The 22,340-nt window shown below is 46.6% G+C and overlaps 2 protein-coding genes and 1 pseudogene across 7 annotated transcripts in view; 2 read left to right on the top strand and 1 right to left on the bottom strand.

Moving 5' to 3' along the window:
* The window catches only part of Abr (ABR activator of RhoGEF and GTPase), a 198,377-nt gene extending 191,429 nt beyond the window's left edge, over positions 1-6,948 (top strand). For all 6 annotated transcript variants that reach the window (XM_004857092.4, XM_004857096.4, XM_004857094.4 and 3 more), the window contains 3 exons: positions 760-865; positions 3,657-3,804; positions 4,360-6,948. In XM_004857092.4, the coding sequence (XP_004857149.1) occupies positions 760-865; positions 3,657-3,804; positions 4,360-4,449 (344 nt within the window). In that variant the 3' untranslated portion in view covers positions 4,450-6,948. The remainder of the gene's footprint in view (positions 1-759; positions 866-3,656; positions 3,805-4,359) is intronic.
* Positions 6,949-8,801: 1,853 nt separating this feature from the next.
* On the bottom strand, positions 8,802-14,485 carry Timm22 (translocase of inner mitochondrial membrane 22). The gene is made up of 4 exons (XM_004857098.4): positions 14,184-14,485; positions 12,121-12,317; positions 11,262-11,334; positions 8,802-9,337 (listed from the first exon to the last, which is right to left on the bottom strand). Exons 1-4 carry the CDS (start codon positions 14,422-14,424, stop codon positions 9,261-9,263), a joined length of 588 nt encoding a protein of 195 aa, XP_004857155.1. The 5' UTR covers positions 14,425-14,485; the 3' UTR covers positions 8,802-9,260.
* Positions 14,486-21,026: 6,541 nt separating this feature from the next.
* LOC147823844 (tRNA-splicing ligase-activating factor archease-like) lies at positions 21,027-21,616 on the top strand (annotated as a pseudogene).
* Positions 21,617-22,340: the final 724 nt, after the last annotated feature.

Raw genomic sequence — 22,340 nt, forward strand, 5'->3', positions numbered from 1 at the left:
TTCAGTGCTGGCTGCAAGGTTGAGGGGCCCAAGGGCAAGGTGTAGCCTGCTAGGGTACAGGGCTGGAGCTGGTCCCTCTCCCTGCCTCTCACATCTCTGGGGGCAGCCTCTTTTCTTTCTCCTTGCACACTGACCTGCTTGCTTAGAAGCACAGGTTTTTAGGGAAGACTGCCCTGAAGTGGGCAAGCAGCAGCTGGCTCCCCAGAACCAAGGAAAGGGCTGGTTTGAGCCTGAGGGGACTGGAGTTGCCTGGTGCTGCGCTTTCCAGAACTGCTCACCTCTCCTCACCTCTGCCAGGGGCTCTGGCCAGTAGGGCTTCAGCCTCCACCTACTTGGGCCAAATCCAGGCCTGGCACATCCCTTTTGCCTTTTCTTTTCCTAGGGCAGGGAGGGCTTCAGCCCCCACAGAGAGTGAGGAGTCTCAGAGAAAGCTGCTTGCTCCCGTGCACCAGCATCTGAGGCAGTTGACAAAGTGTTCCTATCCCTGGCAGCATGTGCCATCATTGGGGATAGCACTGGGGGGCGAAATCCAGTGCAGGAGGGGAAGGAAGATAACAAGGACAAGGTACTAGTTGTGGTGGGCCCTCTTGGAGGAACCAGCTGCTAACAGGCCGTCCAGATACCAGCCCTTCCCAGGCAGGATCTGCTCCAACACCTGGCAGCCTGGGCTCTCCCTCATCCTCACGGCCCTGGTGGGTCCCTCAAGGGCTTCTCCACCCCAGGAGCTGACCCCCAGCCCAGCCTCTTCTCTTCCCACAGCCCTGTCAGACCCTGCTGCCAAGGAAAACTGCATGATGCACCTGCTCCGCTCCCTGCCTGACCCCAACCTCATCACCTTCCTCTTCCTGCTGGAACACTTGAAAAGGTAAGAGCAGAGCACAGCCAAGGGGAGGGCCAGGAGCTGACGCAGACCCACATGTCCTGCTATGGGACCCTGCTTCCTCAGCACCTCTGCATAGGTGCTGGCTTTTGCTGGGCCACTCTCAACAGTGTGAGGGTTTGCTTTTCAGTTTTGAACAGGGTCTTGCTAGGCTGCCCAGACTGGGTTTGAACTTGTGATCCTCCTGCCTCAGTGTCCCAGAGTACTGGGATTATAGGCGTGTCCCACTATGCCCAGCTTGCTTTTCAATTTCTTACACTCACATTCTTCTGTTTTGGGAAATATGTGGGTCCTGATAGCCTCAAGCATTGGCCTTGAAATGTCCAGAATGGCAGGCCTAAAGCAAGGACCATAGATAAACTTTATGGTTACTGGGCCCCAACCTGTCAGTGGTTCATTTGTTCAGTTTTATAATTTTTTTCTTTTTGGTACCAGGGATCGAACTCAGGACCTTGTGCTTGCGAGGCAGGCACTGACACCACAGTTTTATAATTTTTTTTTTCAGTTTTATAATTTTTTAAGTGAAGTAGAATCAGTAGAACCAGGGTTTACTGTAGGCAGTAAGCTAAGTATTGTTTTGTTCAGATACCTATAGATGTGTGTACTGGGTTATAACAATATATTTGTTATTGTGGGTCAAGAGCTCAGCCTATATCTCTAACAAATAGTGAAAGTAAGTCAGTCCCAAACCCAGCAGGGACTTGGGTTACAGATCTATCCTTAGAGTGTGCATCTTCCAAATCCTAGAAAAAGACCCTTCTTGCCTTCCCCTAACCCCTTCCACAGTGAAGGTAAACCAAGAGCTCCTCAAGCTGACACCTGCCCACGGTTCAGAACTGAAAGGTGCCTTCTTCACTCACTTTTGAGCCTGGGACTAATTCCAAGCATGAGTGGGACTGGAATCCCTTAAACCTTCTTGCCACCCACGACCAGAGAGCCCCAAGAGAGCTGCTCTGTGCTTCAACACCTCCAAGGTCAGCCCCACCCTTGGGTCCAGGCTCCTGCTGCAGTTTAGCCAGGCCAGGCTTGGGAAGGCCATTGGAGATCTGAATGCATCTAGGGCTGGTGTCTTGTTTTTCCCATTATGAGACATTTTCCCTCTGGTTTGGCCAGGACCAAAGCCCCAACCAAGTCCCAGATAGTTTGGCGAGCGTCCTGGGGAGGACGCAGAGGAGTAGTGGGAAAGGAAAATTCATTAGGTTTTCCACCCTGGGAACTGGGCACAGTCTGTTCCCACATCTGGGCCCCTGACTGGAGCTGTGTGTGTGTGTGTGTGTGTGTGTGTGTGTGTGTGTGTGTGTGTGTGTGTGTGTGTGTGTGTGTGTGTGTGTGTGTGTGTGTGTGTGTGTGTGTGTGTGTGTGTGTGTGTGTGTGTGTGTGTGTGTGTTGCGTTGCAGGAGGGCTGGTCCGCAGCACAGCTGCCTGTTGACATTGCAATGTTCGCCTGTCTCCAAAATAGTCAGCAGGCACATCCATGGCTTCTGCCCAGAGGGTGGGACTAATGGTGTCAGAGGGAGTGGAGTGACAGGCACTGCCCAGGGCGGCTGTGTCTCGGCCCCAGAAACATTTCCTAGGGTGGGGGGAAGCCCTGGCTTCTTGATGTGATCGGTAATACTGAGCCTGCCTGGGTACCAGCCACAGATGGCAACTCCTCCTGTCACTCAGGGGACATAAAAGAGCATCAGGCCTGTTATGCAAGGAGCAGGGAAAAACCAAAGGGAAGCAGCTCTGGGGTCCCATGAGCAAGCCCTTCTGGACCAGTGGGAAGGACAGCCCTGGGCTCCGCCTGGGGTTAAGACTGTTCCTGCCTAGCCCAACAGGCAGAACCTCAGATTCAGTGAGCAGCTGCGGTAGGCTCCAGGCCCTCCCCACCTCGCCCCATCCACTAAGACTCTTCTCTAGCCACTCCCCGAAGCTGGACAGCTGGATCATGGGTGTCAGTTACTTTCTCATTGATGGGACAAAATACCTAACACAACTTAAAGGAGGAAAGGTTTATTTTAGCTCAGTTTGTAGAGGTTTCAGTCCACAGTCAGCTGGCTCCAAGGCAGGGTGGATTGGTAGATGGGCATAGGAAAAAGAGACAATTCATGGCTTGGCAGACAGGAAGAAGCAAGTCCTCAAGGCAGGAGTGCTTCCTACCAGGCTTCACCTGCCAGCATCACACCCAGGCATTAGCCCATCAGAGGACTAACCCAGCACCACACACCCATAGTCCAGCCACCTCCCAAAAGCCCCTCCTAGGAGTGTGTGATGCATAACAATGGGAGTAGAGGGGTTAAGAACATGAGTTCTTGAACAGACTGCCAGCTTCGCATCCCAACTCTCCATAGCACTTCCTAGCCATGTGGCTGTGGGCAAGTCATTTAACTTCTTTGTACTTCGGTTTCTTCATCTCTACAATGGGATGATGATACTAACAGTACTTACCTCAAAAGACTGTAACAAGTATGTGTGTTATTACCAGGAAAGTTCTCTAAACAGTAATGGTTTTGTCTCTAAGGCAAGGAAGTTGGAATTGATAGCTGTGGGTCCTTCTGGCCTAGAAGCTTACAGGAGCAGCCTGCAAGCTGGAAATCTCTTACAGCAATATCCTGGGATGTAGCTGGGGCCATGGGTGCCTGGCTCAGCATCCTTCCCACCACCAGGACTCTTCCCTTTGGAGAGGGAGGCTAGGTGACCACCATCTTGGAGTTCCTATAGCTAAGACCAAGGGTCCAGAGCTCCAGGTGGCTGCTAAAGAATGATCTTTTGTTCTCCCTACCCTCCCTTTCAGGGTTGCCGAGAAGGAACCCATCAACAAAATGTCACTTCACAACCTGGCCACTGTGTTTGGCCCCACGTTACTGAGACCCTCAGAAGTGGAGAGTAAAGCACATCTCACGTCAGCTGCAGACATCTGGTCCCATGATGTCATGGCACAGGTATCACCAGCACTGCCCAGGCCTGTGGCTGGCAGAGGGGTGGAGAGAACAGCTCAGGGTCCCTACACTCTGCCCTCCTGAGCAGCTGAGTTGGTGTGTGTGTAGGATGCCACCAGGAAGGCAGGGCTATGGACAATCCTGCCCCTCCCAGGTGGAAAAGAAATGTGAGGGCCCAGAGAATGTCTGTCCCAGGTGCTAACTGCTTTCCTGGGAGGGCCTTAGTCTCAGAAAGCAAGCTCCAGGGTGTAGGAAACTTCTGGGGGTCTTATCCTCACACATGAAAGCTCTGGGGTTGCTTTCAGGAACAGAATGGGGTGCCAAGCCAAAACCAACCTCAGCCCCAAAGACTGAGGTTCAGGGAGTGGCCTAGATCCTCTACGCTCTGTCCTCTAGCGCCCTCTAGTGCTGCAGTAGACTAACACCTGAGCTTCCAAGGTACCCACCTGGGGAGCCTTTGCGGGCAACACAGATTTGGCCCCAGGCCAGGGACCATTACCTTGAAACAGACCCAGAAGGACAAAGATCCCAACCTCAGTCTATCCTGTCTCCCCACAGGTCCAGGTCCTGCTCTACTATCTGCAGCACCCCCCCATTTCCTTCGCAGAACTGAAGCGGAACACACTGTACTTCTCCACCGACGTGTAGCCTAAGGCCGGGGCCGCTGGGAGGATGGTCAGAGCCAGCCCCTCCAGCCAGGCCCAACACAGACTTGAAAGACTGCAACAGAAATTCCCCAGCCCAGCACTCCAGACTCCAAGGGAAGCCAACTTCCAAAAACTGGAATCTGTGCATCTTTTGTGCCACCTTGTACAAAGCCAGCTGACCAGCCCCCAGCCTCACCACCACACCCCAGCTCCTGCCTTCTGTACCTCTAGTTGAGTCTGATGCTCCGTGCTGTTTGGGAATTGTTTTATGTATATTTGTCATGCAGAAAAGGTAGTGACCGACCTGGTGTGGGCACACAGCCTGCTTTGTTCTTTCATTTCCCTCAAAGCTTTCTTTCTTCCTGAGTCCAGTCCAAGGGCTTTTATTTGGCGCTATATAATTGCTGCCAGTTTTCCCCTCTTGGCCCAGATTGTAGCCTCCCCTCAGTGTTCTCCACCCTCTCCTTCCCAGCCTGCCGCATGCATGTGCAGCCACGGTTTTCACTCCATCACGTGGAAAGTTCTGCAGAGATCCAAGCGGTAGTGGCAGTGGTGGCCTGTCATGCTGCTCTACACTGCTCTCGGCCTCTCCCCGCCCTCTACCTATGGAAGCACACCTGCTTTGCCTTGCTGCCTGTGCAAATGTTGGACAAGGAGACAGACTCACACTAATCCTCAGCTTAGCACAGAGCTGGAGAGCTGATTTCTGGAATTTTCCATTTGAGAATCTCCATTTCTGGGGTTTTGTCTGTTCTGTCTCCTGCCTACCAGTGAGGCATCTTTGACTGTTTCTTCTACTGCTGAATTTTCAGTTCCTTTTCCCTCAGTGTTCTATTTCTTTTGAGTGTGAAGACCCACAAGTACCTGCTATCAAAAGAGCCAGAGGGTCAGAAAAGCATCTGGGGAAGGGCAGTTGACTACACCATGCAGCACTGGTGGCCTGAGTCATGGGGAAGCAGCTTGTAGCAGGAAGAAGCTGCAGTGGCTTTCCTAGTGGGCCGGGCTTCCTGGAGGGTGACTACTGTGGCTAAAGTAGGTGTCCAGAAGCAAGCAGGCTCCACCCTAGAGGCTTCCTGGCACCTCACATACCTCGTGGTACTTTTGCCTTAGATTTTTCACTCCACAGCCAAGCACTGCCACGGGGCAGCCCCCACTGCCACGTGTGCTCCAGGGCCTTGGAAAGGAAGGCACAATCCACCAACTGATGTGGTGCTGCCCCAGCCCGTTTGCCACCTTGTTGGTGAACTCGGGGAAACTGCAGAAGTTGAGAGAGGATGAGGAATCACGGGCATCTATCACAGGCCTCTTTAGGGGCTGGGTTTTGCTGGGCCTTCATTGTTGACATTGCTTCAGTGTAGGGGATGGTCCCAATCCTAGCCTTGATACCCACTGCTCAGTACTAGAAAGGAGTGTAATTTACTCCCAAAGCATCATTTCCCTTCTGAGCAGCAGTTGTCCACCCATGGCAATTAGCTTGAGAGGACAGACATACCACTGGAACGTGAGGCATAGCACAGCTCCCTGGCTCTTCTGTGTGGCAGAGTGTCAATTCCTGGGCTTCAGGACTGGGGGAGAGCAGCCCCCATTGTTTGTGCTCAGGGCTAAGTCTAAAGAAGTGTTTGCTGGCCCCAAAGCTGTGGTGTTTGCTCGGCAAGAGGGCCCTTTCTGATCCTGTTTGTACCTGTTGCCTTCAGCAGACTGCTATACTCTGTGTATGCTGGAGGAGAGAAATGCTTGAGACTAAAAAAATGCTCTCCACCCAGCTCCCTGGCAGCAGCTTAGCAAGGAGCCCCATTTCCTGGGACAATAAGTAAAGAATGCCATTGAGTGTTAAGATCCCAGCATCTGACCATTCCTGAAGTCACTGCTTGACACTCAGGTGGTGGTGGCAGGGAAGGTTCTTGCTTCCAAAGGATTGACAGTAACAAGTTAGAGGCCCAACTAGAGCTAGGTATAGCCTCAAATGGGTGCCTCCTGCCTCCCAAAATGAGGGGTGTTTGCTTCTCAGCACTAGGTAGCTATTGCAGCCCCTAGCTTGCTTAGGCCATATGATAAGAGAAAGGCTGGAAGGGCTGAGAAATGCAGAAGGATCGTAATATTTATAAATTCCACCCCAAGTGGGAGGGTTGGGTGCCAGACTTGGACTAAGCTGCACCAAGGAAATACCTGGTGGGTTCTCCTGAAAGACAGGGACTGTGCAGCCCAGGACCCCCAGTCACTGTGCCCAACAGGGCAGCCTGTGCCAACTGGATGCCAGGAGACAGGCTACAGGAATCCCCAGCATGCTTGTCCTTACTGGGCAATGGCTGAGGGCTGCCAGTTTTTGCTGATGGAGGTAGGATGGGACCCTTCATTAATATTCAACTGTAATAAGTTGGTAAGGATATATTTTTTTTTCTGTTTTGTTTCAACTTATGTAGATTATTATAAATTGATGTAAACCATGTGAGGAAAATGTTAATAAAAAAAATGCAAAGCCCCAACATTTGCACAAAACTCAGCCCTGTGGTGTGGATGTTTGTAATCTCAGTAGTCCAGGAAAGACCACCAATCTAAATATTTAATTCCTCCAGCTGGATCCACATGTGTTTCCAAGAACCTGTTTACCTAGCTAACTGTTCCTGAGTCTTCCCTTTGGCCTTTGGTGACTGGGGCAAAGTGAGCCCAAGCCCTCTCCCTCTTTCCAGAGGTCTCCAGATCAACTGGCAGCCAGGCTGCTGCTGGTCTCACTGAATTTGCTGCTACAGTTCTCTTCCAGTGTCTCACCACAGACCTAGCCATCAATGTTGGAGAGTTGGCAAGAAGTTATCCACTGATTTTCTGTAAACTTTTGTCTACACTTTCCTTGGAAGTGGCATATCTCTGGGCAGCCTTTTGGTCTATCTGCTTGTCCGGGAAGGAAGCTGCAACTCCCAGAGGACCCACCTTCCTTTTGGGATTGCCAATGGGGTTAATATGGGCTGCCACCAGCCTAAGCCATTAGACATTGTATTTATTCTGGAGATTGGGAACAGATGTCTCTGAAAATTGCTGTTTGGTTTATGAGCTCATACTAGCTCCCTGGCCATCTAAAACAGGAAGCTATTCATCTCTCTCGATTGAATAGTCAGTGTGGACAAGACTTGGTTTATTGAACTAATGGCTACTGATGGCCTCCAGGCTCATCTTTTGCCAAAACAATTGTTAGGGCAGCATTTCTTGTGCTCCATCCCATGTACAAGCCTAGCTGGAAGAATGTCTGCCTGTCCTTCCTTCAAATTGGTCTTAGGTATGAAGTATTTAGGGACCGCACAGGAAAGAAACATTCCTAAATTTGTTCTCCTAGTTCTGCAGAGTGCTGACTTGCCTGGCAAGATGGGACAGGCACCATGTAGAATTTACCACAGAAGGACATAGGTCCCATGTGCTAGCTCACACTCATGCCAAGGAAACAGCAGGCACTGCCAGAGGAAGGTGTTACCAGCCGGGTTTGACAGCATCACTCACATACAAATATATACACACAGGATGGCTGGATGTTGAAGCTGAGTCTTTGAATTCTGGTTAAGGGTGGGTGAATCGGAAAAGATAAGAAAGCAAAAAAGTGGAAGAGTTACTTTATAGTAGAAAAGAAACAGTACCACTGACTAAAGGGAGCCAGGATAACGTGGTCCCCACCAAGCCTACTGTCTTGACTCCCCTCCCCCAAAGAAGTAAATCCCAAGGTGTCAGCACCAGAGTAAAAGCACCACAGTATAGTAGCAGAGCCCAACTAAAAGCTTTTTTTTTGTTTTGTTTTTTGCCTATGACACACAATGGGCCTCAGCTGTTATTTTCAGTATGAGACCACAAGTCAAGTCAAAAACACAAAAAATTTTAGAAACCCACTAAAAGTAGAGAACAAGGGTGGTGGTGAATAGTCCTTCCACAATGTGATCTTAGCCAGTAGCTGATGGATGACCACAGCAGGACTCCTTCACACGTGTCCCTGAGCTAAGCCTGGGCAGGAAACCAATGTGTGGTTCAGCAAACTGCAAGCATCCTATCAGCAAGCACAGCAGGTTTCTCAGAAGAGGCCAGCGGGGATCATGCAGGGAGTTGCAGTGTATCCTAGAAAGCATCTAGGGTGGGCTTCTGGGGAGCAAGGCCTGGTCGATGTGATGATTTGGTGATGATGACAGTTTTCTACAAACCCTGAGAATCTAGCATTCGTAGAGTTCTCAGGAAGGTTCTCATTCTTTCCTATTGGATTGTCTATGGGCCACTAAGCACCACTGTGGGGAAATACAGAATTTGAAAATAAAAATAACCCAACTTTAAACTGTTATATAAATATATTTTAACAAGGATGACAAAATATTAAACAAAAAAACATACTTGGTTGGATGGCATAAGTTTACTTTGCCCTGCCCTGGTATCCAGGGTAGATGTTTGCATGGAGTTCCAAGGCAAAAGAACTTCCTGGGCCTGTGTAAACACGCTGCCACCTTTCTGTCTGCAGCACCAAACAACCCGAAGGCTGGATGTCATCGGCACTGAGTCTCTGTGAAACTTAATTCCTAACAGTCAATACACAGACCCCTGATTTGCTCTACGGAGACAATCTGGCATGGAACATCCCCTAAAAGCTTGAGGGAGGTCAAAGAGCAGCACAGTATGGCTGCTCCGAAGGCCGGAAGCAAAAAGCATCCAGGAAGTTCCCTCAAAACAACAGCTCTATGAGGGAAAACGAATGACTTCAGCCCTCGAAGCAAGTGCCAAGTGGTACAGATACTATCCTCCAAGAACAGCTCCAGTCCTCAGCTGGCATCCTCCTTCCCCAGGCAATCTCTTTCAACGGAGGTAATAATCAATTGCAGCAGAGAAAGCAGCAAAACCTCCACAACCAATGGCCCCAGCCTTTAAGCCAGCTGTAAAGCAAACAGAAATTAACATTACCTTACCTGTGGTGACAAATATTGGGGTAAGGCTGCATTTACAAAAAGTTTCTACATCCACAGATCCAAAGAAACTAGCTTAAGCATTTTTGGTCATTCAACCAGTGATGGCTTTATGAGACTTCAACAACACAGTATATATGATCTAACCCAGTGTGTTTTATCTAACTGCACATTCACTTAACTTCTCATTCCAAAGAATTACTATTCCCAGTCTTATGGAAATGGCTCCTCACAGGCAGGAAACTGGCTAAGAGAACCAGCCCCTGGAATCAAATGAAAGCATATGGCCTTTTACCCCCAATCTATTTATGGAATAAATTCCTGGGAAGGTGATCAAAGCAGTCCCAGAGGGAACCGAGCTTCTCACAGAGATCCTGGAAAAAAAACTGAGCAATAAGAAGACCAAAAGAAAAGCCACTCTATAAATCACATATGGCGTGTGAGGAGCAAAACCAGGCTTTAATGACAGCAAATCATCCTGACTCAGAAGATGAGAGGCTTTTTACCCTGGGCAAGTCAGGGTGCTCCTGGATGGAAAGAGACCCAGGAATTGATACTGCTTCTAGAAAAGATAACTCCCTGAAGTCTACACTACATTCTTGAATATGCTAACAGGGAGAAGTGATGGGCATCAGTTTGTTTGTTGTTTATAGCCGATAAACTAGCACTTCTAGGATGTCTGCACTTAGCTTCTTAAGCTTTTTTTTTTTCTTCAGTTGTACTGAGAATTAAACCCAGGGCTCAACACATGCTAGACAAACACCACCATCAAGTCACACCAACCCTTTTTTTTTTTTTAATTTTGAGACAGGGTCTCACTAAGTTGCCCACATTGGGCTTGAAGTTTGATCCTCCTGCCTCACCCTCCCAAGTAGCTAGAATTACAGAATGCACCACTGTGCCCAGCTTCTGTACTTAGCTTTCAATGGATTGATTCTAAAAATCCCCAACTGCAAAAAGATATTAACATTATAATTTATATATAAAATTAAAACTGCTAACTAGGGCTAGTGACATAGCTCAGTGGTAGAGTGCATACATAGCATTCGAAAGGCACTATGTTCAATCCCCAGCACCAGAAAACAAAACACCCGACAACTGTGTAAAATTAAGAAAAATATCTAGCCTGGGCATGATGCCACACTCCTACAATCCCAACACTCTGGGGAGGTTGATGCAGAGTGATCACAAGTTCAAACCCAGCCTGGGCAACTTAGTAAGACCCTGTTTTAAAATAAAAAATGGTCTGGGGATGTAGCTCGGTGCAAAGGCCCCAGGTTCAATCTTACTACTAAGAAAGACAGAAAGGAAGATGATGAAAAAAAGAAACCCTAAATATATGAAATACCTAGAGCTGCAAGCACAGCACATCCTGCATGTGTAGACAAACAGGCTACCCAAGGTTGAGTGGACCTAGCTATCCCTCTGTACTATCCTGCATACCAACACATTTCAATTTACTTATTGTGAAAGTTGTTCTATACACTCAATATGGGGGCAGTTCTTTTTTCTAAGATAAATCTAGATCAGTGGTTCTTAGGTGGAGTTGATTTGGCCCTCCCACCAGGGATTTTTTTTCTTTTTTCCACCAGCGACTTTTGACAACTGAAGGAATGCCATTAGCATATGGCTAGATATCCTACAATGGAGAAGAATGACTTCTCAACCCCAGTAAAGATTTATCTAATCCAAAATGTCAACAACACCAAGGATGAGAAACCCTGATGTAGATACAACCAAGTTTCCGAAACAGTTCACACAGAAGTGATCAGGATTTATTTGTTAGGAGAGAAGAATATCAAGTGTCTTTGGAACATTCATATGTTTGGAAATCTCAACATCAGCACATTGGCCAAGACCACAAAAGAAAATCATTCAAGAGCTGTTTACTAACCTCTGAAACCAATGGCTCCTCCAGTGATGCAGCCACTAATGACGCTGTTCTTCCAATCTGACTTTCCCCGGTACTGTGGGTGGAGAAGTGTAGTTTAGAGTCAGAGCAAGCCAGACCAGACAACAAAGGAAAAAAACACAGTGTTTCCAGTTGGCTAATTCAGACTCTATCCAAAGGAAACCTAATCTTCAAAAGTACAATAGTTCCCAGAATTTGAATGTGTTCATAGATGTTTCCTGCAGGTGGCACCAGAGTGCAGAAACCAAGTACAGTACATCTGAGAAGTAATCAAAATTACTGAAGCTGGGTACAGTGGCACATGTCTGTAGTCCCAGCTGCTCAGGAGGCTGAGGAGGAGGATAGCTTGAGCCCAGGAGTTAAGACGAGCCTAGGCAACAGCATAGCAAAATCTCATCTCAAAAATAAATGCATACATACAAAAATAAAAATAAAATCCTTAACTGGGCTGGAGGTGTAGCTCAGTGGTACAGCAGCTGGCTAGCATCTGTGAGGCTCTGGGTTCAAATTGCATCAATAAAAAATTAAAAAATCATTAACTCCTCACCAACAAAAAGCAAAAAAAGAAATCCCATATCATAAACATACAAAAATTCTACACTACAAATTATTTTATGGAAGTACAATCTGAACTGTATCTTGATGTTTCTGATCTGTATTCTAGTAACAACATTAAGAGCATTTATCTTTTTTTTTTGATACCGAGGATTGAACTCAGGACCTTTTGCTTTCGAGGCAGGTGGCAGAACCACTGAGCTAAATCCCCAGCCCCCAGAGCATTTATCTTTAAAAGTGAGATGGCGGCAGACAAGGATTTCTTAGAAAGCAGCAAGACACTTACAGATTCTACCAAGCACTCAGTACAGGAAAACATGGCACCCACAATGGCAAAATTTTTGGCATAAGACATTCCTCTCTGCCCCATATCTTTAAGAACTTCTTTTGCAGTCGGTGTACGGTAAGGATCCTTAGGGTCAAAGCCTACGTTGGTATCAATGCCAGCAGTAAACACCCCAAACGCACCTCCCAAAACAAATCCTAAAAGCAAACAGAGATAAAGATTTCTTTAGCAATGTTTTCTGGATTACTGTGTTGGGATATACTTGTTGAAGACAACCTTTTGGGTGACCACAAGTGCAGAGGACACCCTTCTCACCACTCAAACTCTCTATTTGCCTCCACATTACAAAATTTGGGCTGGGCATGGTGGCACACACCTGTAATCCCAGCATTTGGGAGTCTGAGGCAGGAGGATCAGAGTTCAAGGCCAGCAGTGGACTGCACAGTAAGACCCTGTCTCAAAAAAAAAAAAAAATTGGAGGTCTATCTTCTCTGCCTCCTCTAGGATTTTTTTCTTCATTTCGTAACATTCCTCATAATTCAGTCTGCAACTCTCAAGTTCAGCTATCAACTTTGTAAGTCACTCCCTTGGCCATGCATTCATTCATAAGTCACTTAGCTACTCATGTGTCAGGTACATGCATGCTTTATAGTCACTGCCTCATTTATTCTTCACAATAATCCTGTGAGTCTGTAATCCCAATACTCTGGGAGGCAGAAGCAAAAGGATTACAAATTTAAACCCAGCTGGGCAATTTAGTAACTTGGTGAGACCCTATCTCAAAAAAAAATTTGTTTTAAAGGGCAGAAATGTAGCTCAGTACAAAGACCTGGGTTTCAATCCCCAGTACTGCAAAAACAAACAAACAAACAAAAACACAGCTACCCGGCTGGGGATTTATCTCAGTGGTTCTGCCACCTGCCTTGCCAGCACAAGGTCCCCAGTTCAATCCCCGGTACCAAAAAACAAAACAAAAAAACACAGCTACCAAATGGCAAATCCCACACTGCTATCCACGTACAACCTTCTTGAACTGCTAAATGGAGTCATCCATATGGCAGGTTACAAAATGATTGACTTTGTTCATTCGTTCACTTATTCAGCAAGTTGTTACTAAGCAACTGCCATTGCCAGGCTGTGGGAATACTTGATGAAACAGACAAAAGCCTCATTCTCGTGCTGAAAATATGAGAAAATGGAGGTCTTCTCTTCACCTCAAGTGAATTTCATAATTCAATGAAATTCTGAACACCTCCCATCCCAGCTTATGGTTCCTTCTTTCCAGTCACTCCAGTATTTCACTTTTAAAATTTTGCACTTTTGCTACATCCATTTAAATGTCTTTTATTTTCAATGGAATTTAAACTCATCTACAAATGCGGTCCACTTCTTGAAGGTACGTCCTCAAAAGATTAAGTTTTTATTTCTTTTCTTTTTTTTTCTTTTTTTTTTTTTTTTTTTTGTACCGGGGATCGAACTCGAGTCCTTGAGCTTGCGAGGCAGGCGGCAGAACTGCTGAGCTAAATCCCTGGCCCTAAGTTTTTATTTCTTAAAAAGCCACCACCTCCTGTTGCACACTACTGTCTAGTAACATTGGGCGCTTTTTGTTTGTTTGTTTGTTTGTTTTCAAACCTCAAAACAGTTCCTGCCTTATGGGCCTTTGCATTTGCAGTTCCCTATCTCTGCAGCACTCCTGCAAGGCTTCTAGTCAACATTCTTCTCACATACGGTAAAATGTTGCACTCATGAGAACGAGGTTCTTGTCGGTTTCGTCTCGTATTCCCACTGCTCAGCACATGACAAAGTGACTGAACAAATCAATAAACGAAGTCAACCACTTCACCCGCAGGCCCTGACCACAGTACTGATTCTCTGATCAATTTCCGTCCTTGAAAGCTAACCTCGGGGACAGGAGAGGCGTCGCCGAGTTCACGGAGCCACGAGTGCAGTCAAGGTCGAGGCCCACTGAACCCTCGCCTCCCAGGCGCGTGGTCTTCCTGGCAGAGAACCCCAAGGCTCTCTAAGCGCTCAGCCTCCCCAGGACCCCTAGAGCCTCGCCTCACCTCCCACACAGGCAAGCGCTGCCTTGAAGGCGCAGCTTTCCATAGCTTTCTCGATCATCTTCTGTTCCTCACTCTTGGCCGGACTCGGGATCCCGCCCAGGCTCCCAGGCTCCAGGAGCCGGGGTTGGCGCTTGTCGCCTACCAGGTATTGCAGAAGAAGGCTGTACTGCAGCTGGGCTTCTGTGGAACTAGCAGCCTCAGGCGCAGAGACCCCAGTTTTGGAGGAAGCCGCAGCCACCATGACTGCTCAAGAACCCCTCGCGCCGTCCTTCCCTCAGCAGATTCCACAAACTTCCCGAGCTTCCCGTTGTAACCCCTGACAGGCCAGCCACCAAGTCGCAACGGCAGATTCGCCACAATGAGGAAGTTGTGGAAGCAAAAGTCGGCCTACTCTCCCCTGGCGAAAGAGCTATCATGTTTCCAAAAAGCCTCTTGTGAATACTGAATCAGGTTTATGAGCCATTCCCAGGTTCCCCACAAACAAACAAGATTCAGATTCAGATTGCCGGGATTTATAGGTCTAACTCGGACGTCAAACTACATTTCCCAGGAAGCCGTGCGCGGGTTCTCCTGGGGCAGCCTAGCCTGAAGCCCTTTGGGGTTCTTGGGAGGCAGTGGCGCGCCCGCGAGGCTGCAGTTCGCCGGGGAGCTTACCCTTGCCTTCGCGACTGATCTTTGGAGGGTTCCCACTTTTCTTTTTTAGACAGGAGTCTCACTGCGTTGTCAAGGCTGGTCTCCAGCTCGTGAATTCTCCCGCCTCAGCCTACCAGCGTGGGCCACCACACCCGGCTTAATTGGAATGTGGTTGAAGGTGTTGTGAGATGGAAATGATGGTAGGTGCTTTGTAAGACAAACGTGAAAGCATGACATAAATGTGTAACATAAATATTTTGTTCAATAATCAAGCTTTTTGAGGGGAAAAGGGGCCCAACGAATGAGTGAAGCTAGCCAAGCGTCAGAAATACCAAGAACTGTAACTAGAAAGTGAAGGCAACCTGAGTCCAACGTGCAAGTACTGACTCTAACCAGTTGTTGCGGATGGGACTCGTGATGTGGACCGTTATTAGCACAAAAAGTCTAGTTTAGGTTAGGTTGAATCCATGCAAGTGTTTACCACCTTGCAAATTCAATACCTAAAGAGAAAACTGAGGTGGTACTAAATATGAACCCAGAAAAAAATGCTGTAGTTTTTATGGTACTAAAATAGATCCCAAACCATGATATTGATTCAGACTAGCATTTTATTTTATTTTGCAGTGGTGGGGTTGGAACTCCGTGCTTTGTGCATGCTAGGCAAGCATTCTACAACTGAGCTATATCATCAGCCCCAGACTAGCAATTTATTTGGGTATCTCAGCTAAGAGGAACGTGCATGAAAACAGAAGGTGTTAGCAGGGCATGATGGCACATGCCCTATATCTCAGCACTGAGGAGGCTGATGCAGGAGAATCGTGACTTCAAGGCAGCCTTGACTACAAAAGTAAGACTCTGGCTCAAAAAACAAAGTGGTGAGAGTAGTCAGTCAACAGAGATAGAAATGTTGCTTTGGTGTCCAAAGTTCTCTATGTTTCCAAGCATAAAGGGAATCTGATTCCTCTTGCTCCTGCTCCCACCAGGCCACCCAATGAGCCATTCTGAGATTCCCAGCAACTTCTCAGTTGTCAGATCTCACTCAGACCTCATTTTGCTAGACTTCTCATCTGCGTGTGACATGGTGACCCCTCCCTCCTTTGAAGTTTCTTCACAATTCTAATGGAGCCCCTCCTGCTTTTGTTACAGCCTCTCAGATTTCTCTGTAGGTACCTCTGCCTGACCCTCTCCTGCTGGTCCTCTCAGGGCTTTATCCTTTAGTCCAGTGGTGGTGAACCTATGGAACACATGGTACAGTGAGCTGTTTGTTATTGAACGCTCTAAAAGGTTCGCCATCACTACTCTAGTCCCTTCTTGTGCAGCTCATTCTACCTGTGGATTCTGTTTGGGGTTTCAACTACTCTTGTGTCATCTACTACTACCACAGAAGCATCTGTGATTCTCAGATTGGTATCCCCAGCTTAGCTTTTCTTATAGACACAAGAACCAAACATTTTAGAAAGGCACTTCTAACTCAACACACACTGCCATCCACCCTGTCCAGATGAATGAGGGCCCATGACTGATTTATGCTAAACTCTTTTTTTTTTTTTTTTGTACCAGGGATCGAACTTGGGTCCTTGCACTTTCGGGGCAGGCGGCGGAACCACTGAGCTAATCCCCAGCCCTATGCTAAAATCTTAAGAGCCAAAGTTGGGTCTGAGAGAAGTTGAAACAGGCAAGGAGGCCTTGGGAAGCAAAGAATGAACTAAAGACCCAATCCATGGAACCAGTTAGAGTGCAATAATCAAACACTTAAGGATCTGCCTCAGAGTTCGGGGAGAATCAAGTCCTTAGGTGGATAATTCCCTGTGCAAAGGTACATGATGAGGGAGGCTTTTATAGACATCCTTGGCCCAGATCATAGATGGGGAGGGAATAGTTAGATATTGATCTTCTGTCTCCCTCCCCCATCTCCTTCCAAAGGTAGAATAGGTTTCATCTGATGAAGAATTAAACCCTTTCAAGTACACTCTGAAAGTGAGGGGTGGTTTCCCATGTCTGTTTCCCTGTGCTGAACCTGGGCCGGCAGTGTAGGGACCTTATCTGGCCATGGCATCCTTGGGAGTCTGGCAACTCTCATATTACAGCTTGGTTCTCCACCCCCAGCTCTCTGTTCTGGCCACAGGATACAGGGTTAGAAGAGCATCTCAGTAAATCAGAGAGAACAGATGACAATTAAAGGTGAGTTGGATTCAGCCAAGGAAGGGCTGTAGAAGAGTCAGACATCTCTGCATTGCTGACCCATCTCTCAAAGGACTCAATATAGTGAAACAGATAGATAGGATCTGGAGGAGGGACTAATTATGTCTCATTCAAGGTGTCCATGAGATCCCAGCTGATCCGTAGTTCTCTCAGGTGTTGTCTGTCTGCCCTACCAAGAAGTAAAAGAAGCAGCACAAGTTGGGATGGAATAAAGAAGTTAAATTTGTAAGTGCAGTGTGTTGCATTGTGGATTTGAGTTATATGTGACTGTTGATAATAAGAAGTTTCCATAGTCCCGTTGCCAATAGGAGATACGATCCAACAGAAACTGAGTAGCCAGCCAGGTGTGGTGGCACATGTCTTTGATCCCAGCACTCTAGAAGGCTGAGGCAGGAGAGTCAAAAGTTCAAGCCCAGCCTGGGCAACTCAGCAACTTAGTGAGATTGTCTCAAAAAAAAAAAAAATTGAAGCACTGGAGATGTAGCTCAGTGCAAAGGCCCAGTGTTCAATCCCTAGTACCAACAGAGGGAGGAGAAGAGAGAAGGAAAGAGAGGCAGAAAGAATCTGAGTAGCTAACTGATTTATTGCAGACAGTATTGGACAAGTGACTTTGTATTTAAAGGGATTTTATCAATATCCTCCAAGACCAGAGGATAACTAGGAGCTAAGGATGAGCATGTGATGGCTAAGAAACTCATGGAAAGAGAATCTAATAACAAGAGGCTGTAGCTGGGCAAGAGGAGGAGTGACAGTCCTTGGAGAAGGCAACTATGTCCACCATTGTCACCAGGACAGCTTCATGCTCTCATGAGGAGTGGAGGTCAGTGGTAAAATCCAAGGATATTTAGCAGTCAAGAGTTGGTCTAAAGTTATTTATATCTATCATATCTGTTTGATAGAAATACCAAAAGGCCAGGGATTTAGCTCAGTGGTTTGGCCGCCTGCTGCGCAAGCGGAAGGACCTGAGTTTGATCCCTGGTACCCCTCCCCCCCCAAAATAGAAATAGCATATAACAAGGTGCTGCTAAGCATCCCTTCCAGTGCTGATTGGTGACATCATGTTGGTAGTTTGAAATTGGCCATGATGAGAATATTTACACCACAGAAATGAACAAATGTTAAAAGTTAGGGCCTTTAGGCCGGGGATTTAGCTCGGTGGTTCCGCCGCCTGCTTCGCATGCGCAAGGACCTGAGTTCGATCCCCGGTACCAAAAAAAAAAAAAAGTTAGGGCCTTTTCATTGCCATTATTGTTAAACATTAGCCAGCCAGGGATTTAGCACAGTGGTTCCAGCGCCCGCCTTGCAAGTGCAAGGTCCCAAGTTCGATCCCTGGTGCCTAAAAAATAAAAAAAAATAATTAAAAAAACATTAGCCAGCATACCATGCACTACAAGCAGATTTGGGGAAACAAGAATATATCCTTTTTGAGAAAAATTGGTAAATGAGGGATAATGAGGCAGAAAGGTGGGGAATGAATTCTGGTAGCATCCAGAAAAATCTCAGGAAACACTAAATGTTTCTGATATTAGAAAGAGAGGAGTCTCATCCCCACGCATCCTTACACCTTGTTGGGCATCCTTTTGGGCCCCTGGTATGGACAACATAAGGCTGAGAAACACCTCTGGGGCTTTTAAGCATAATTACATCTGCCCTAAATGTGGTACTATAGCAGACACCTGGCTACTTGGGCCAAGGACTGTCAGAAAATGTTGGTCAAAAACAATCAAGGACTCCTCTAAGTCAACAGTAGCCATGCAGTTCAGAAGGTTGCACAAAATAGATTTCACCAAGAGCTCAAGAGAGGTGGGGAATTGTGTAGCTTGAGAGCATCACAGATGTCTGAGATAGTTATGACAAGAAGTGAAGTATACTTATTTTAATGGACTCTGGGGCTTCCAGGAAGAAATGAGTAGGACCTAATGAGCCCTGGTATAAGTCAGTGTTCCCATACTTTGGGAGCTCCTTGACCTGGGCTCAGAGATGACATATACTCCCTGGTAGCAAGAGAGATCAGACAGTTGCACATTCTTGTGTGAAGGGGTGAATAGCCCCTAACTTTTCTTCCTGAAATCACTTGCCCAGAAAAGGATACTTATTGACTGGCATGGAGTAACAGGACAGGGCCTGACATTGCTAACTGCAGAAGACCAAAGTAAAGCAGCAGGTGTTGGGCCTTCAGCTATAGAGTCTCGGGGTTTCATGGGCAGAAATTACCAATGGCAGCCACCAGGTTTTGGACAAGCTTTCCCATCTACAACTCAGAGGAACTGTTTTTACTTCCCTCATCTCCGCAGACAAGTTTGCGTATAAATTGCTGGGCATGGTGGCACATGCTTGCAATCCCAGAACTCTGGGAGACTGAGGCAAGAGGGTTACAAATCCGACCCCTGCCTGGACAACTTAGTGACTCGGGGAGACCCTGTTTCAAAATAAAAAGTGAAAAAAGGACTGGGAATGTAGCTCAGTGGGAAGGCCTGGAGTTCAATTCTCAGCACTGAAAAAAAAAAGTCATTAATGAGCATGACCTATTTATATTCACGGTGGGCTGTCTTGGCCTGGTGGGGCTTGGGCTCGCTGGCTCAGTGCAGGCCTAGTCCACCGTCGCTCTGTATTGGTGTTGCACAGCCTTTAGTGAGCATCAGAAACAACTGCAGAGATAGCCTCTGACTGTTGGCCACGGAGCAGGCATGAAAAAGGTGCATTTCCTAGATGATGTTATGGGTCGCGACCACATTTTGGAGACTACTGATCCATATTGTTGTCCACAGTGATTACTCTTACTGGAAGTAGAGTCACACTCCTCAGAGCCCCCCTGAAGTGGGAACCTAACTGACTCTAGAACACATCCCATGGCCAGAATCCCTCAGAATTGTGGCAGAAATCCAGAGAAAACAGAAGTAGCACACTGCCAATTTCATCTGTATCCTGAAAGCAAGTTTGACTTGCTCGAAGGGCTAGCCTCCACAAGTTTGGGCCAATTTATTGTGGAAAAAAAGTCACTGATCCCTCTAACATTATTTGTTTCTATGTGAAGTGAGCAGTTCAACTTCCTAAGTCCAGCAGTCGCACCATAGGAGCACAGATGGCTATCTCCTGCCATGTGAGGGAGACTCAGAAAGCAAGTAATAGCGTGAATCCATTGAGGAACAGTTAGACAGCAATAAACTCAGACCCCTAGACTAGCCTCCCAGTGCAGGGAGGGGACCAGAGTTGAGAGGCAGGCTGGAGTGGCTTTTATTATGCACCCACAGCCAGAAGCTATTATTGGTGCTCCTGGATTCAGATGGTACTGAATTAGAACTTACTTTACTTATCAGACCTGTTCCTCTGTTTCCCATCTGGGTGAATGGTAGTTCCATGTACTCAAAAGGCTTTTTAGACTCCTTGCTTCCTACATCATCCATGAACCTTCTAAGGTTTCAACCCAACCCCTTTCTTTTTATATTTTATTGCCATCGCAGTTGTATAAACCCTCATTATTTCTCAATTAACATTTTTTTGGTATGGGGAATTAAACCCAGAGCCTTTGTACTGAGCTACATTCCCCAGCCCCTTTTTAATTTTATTATTTTTATTTTTGAGACAAATGTCTCATTAAGTTCTAAGTTCCTCAGGCTGGCCTCAAACTTGTTTTTTTTGGTTTTGTTGTTGGTACCGGGGCTCAAACTCAGGACCTTGCACTTTCGAGGCAGGCTTGGTGTCACTGAGCTAAATCCTCAGCCCTTGGCCTCCAAACTTGTAATTCTTCTGCCTTGGCCTCCTGAGTGCTGGGATTACAGTACATGCGTGCATTGCCACACCCAGCTCTAGATTCTTTTTTTTTTTTTTTGGTACTGGGGATCGAACTTGGGTCCTTGCACTTGCGAGGCATGTGGTGGAACCCCTGAGCTAAATCCCCGGCCCCCCAGCTCTAGATTCTTATTGTTCTTCCCTCTCCTTTTGCTCTTTTCCAAACCATCCACAGAACCATCTTTCAGCACAAAAACATGCTGGCTTAATTCTCCAATCATGGTGCAGGAGGAGGAAGATGTTAGAAATTACAATTTTTTTTTTGGTACAGGGGATTGAACTCAGGACCTTGTGCTTGGGAGGCAGGCATAGAAATTACAATTTAATTGAGGGCCAGAAGGCAATCAAGGCCAAGTATCCTCCAGTCATTCGAGAGTAAAACTATTTGGATCATACAGCACATGTCCAAGTACGTGTACAGGGAGACTCTAGAGGAAGCACTTGAGCAATGTGCAGTGGCCATGTACAGTTACATGGCAGATACTGGGACTGTGGAGCGCCACCCCACCCCCAAGAATAAGAGAAGCCCCATGACAAGAGTCACAATCTCTTCTGATTCACTTTTTGGAAGAGTGGCTTTTTAAGTTCAGTACTGGTGAATTCTTCATACCCTTGGAAGTGAAAGTACTTAGTACTGATTAAAGAAATTTCAAATTACATTTAATTGGGTGGGGAGAAGAATTTTTACTTTCCAAGCATCCTCAGGGAATGGAAGTCAAAGCAATAACATTCAGCACTGCAGGTCTACAATGAAGACAAACCAGAGAATTTGTAATCATTAACATTTAAAACACACACACACACACACACACACATATTCCCATGAATGACTTTTTTTCTTTCTCTTGAGAAGATATAATGATTTAATTTCTATAACATCTTTTTTGTTTTCTTTTTTGGTTTTTTTTTTTTTTTTTTTTTTTTTTTTTGGTGCCGGGGATTGAACTCAGGTCCTTGCTCTTGCGAGGCAGGCGGTGGCACAATCCCAGTCCCTCTTATAACATTTTTCCCCCCATTAAGTTTATTGGTACATTTTAGGTATAAAATACAGGTACATTCATCATTGGGATCTTGTACCTTTTACATGAGTATCTTGTTCTTATTTTTTTCCCCTTCCCCTTCCCTCCCTTCATCCTTTCCACCCTTCCCTATTTGCAAAGACTTTGTTTCCATTTTTTTCCTTTTCTCATATTTTTTCTTTTCCCTTCTTTCTTTCTTTCTTTCTTTCTTTCTTTCTTTCTTTCTTTCTTTCTTTCTTTCTTTGCACTTTATTAAATTCTTTTATTGGTACATTGTAGGTATACAACACAATTACATTTCTCATTGGGAATTGTACCTTTACATAATGCATCTTGGTTCTTATTTTTTCCCCATTCCTAGCCCTCCCTTCACCCCCTCCACCCTTCTCTATTTACAAAGACTTTATTTCCATTTTTTCCATTTCTCAGCATTTTTCCTTTCCCTTCTTTCCTTTCCCCTGCCCCTCCCACTACCCCTACCCCTTTGGACCTTTTCTTCCTGTTTTTCATTATT

Source organism: Heterocephalus glaber, unplaced genomic scaffold (assembly GCF_053883595.1).
Source record: "Heterocephalus glaber isolate CG9 unplaced genomic scaffold, H.glaber_assembly_v1.0 deba00001564, whole genome shotgun sequence".
Classification (NCBI taxonomy): domain Eukaryota; kingdom Metazoa; phylum Chordata; class Mammalia; order Rodentia; family Bathyergidae; genus Heterocephalus; species Heterocephalus glaber.

Excerpts from the sequence above, each read along its gene's own strand:
- Timm22 (XM_004857098.4), bottom strand. The coding sequence starts at position 14,424 with ATGGTGGCTGCGGCTTCCTCCAAAACTGGGGTCTCTGCGCCTGAGGCT. Across the intron at positions 12,318-14,183 it reads AGCGCTTGCCTGTGTGGGAG|GATTTGTTTTGGGAGGTGCG; the intron begins GTGAGGCGAGGC and ends GTTTGCTTTTAG. Across the intron at positions 9,338-11,261 it reads AGGAGCCATTGGTTTCAGAG|CTGGCTTAAAGGCTGGGGCC; the intron begins GTTAGTAAACAG and ends TTTGCTTTACAG.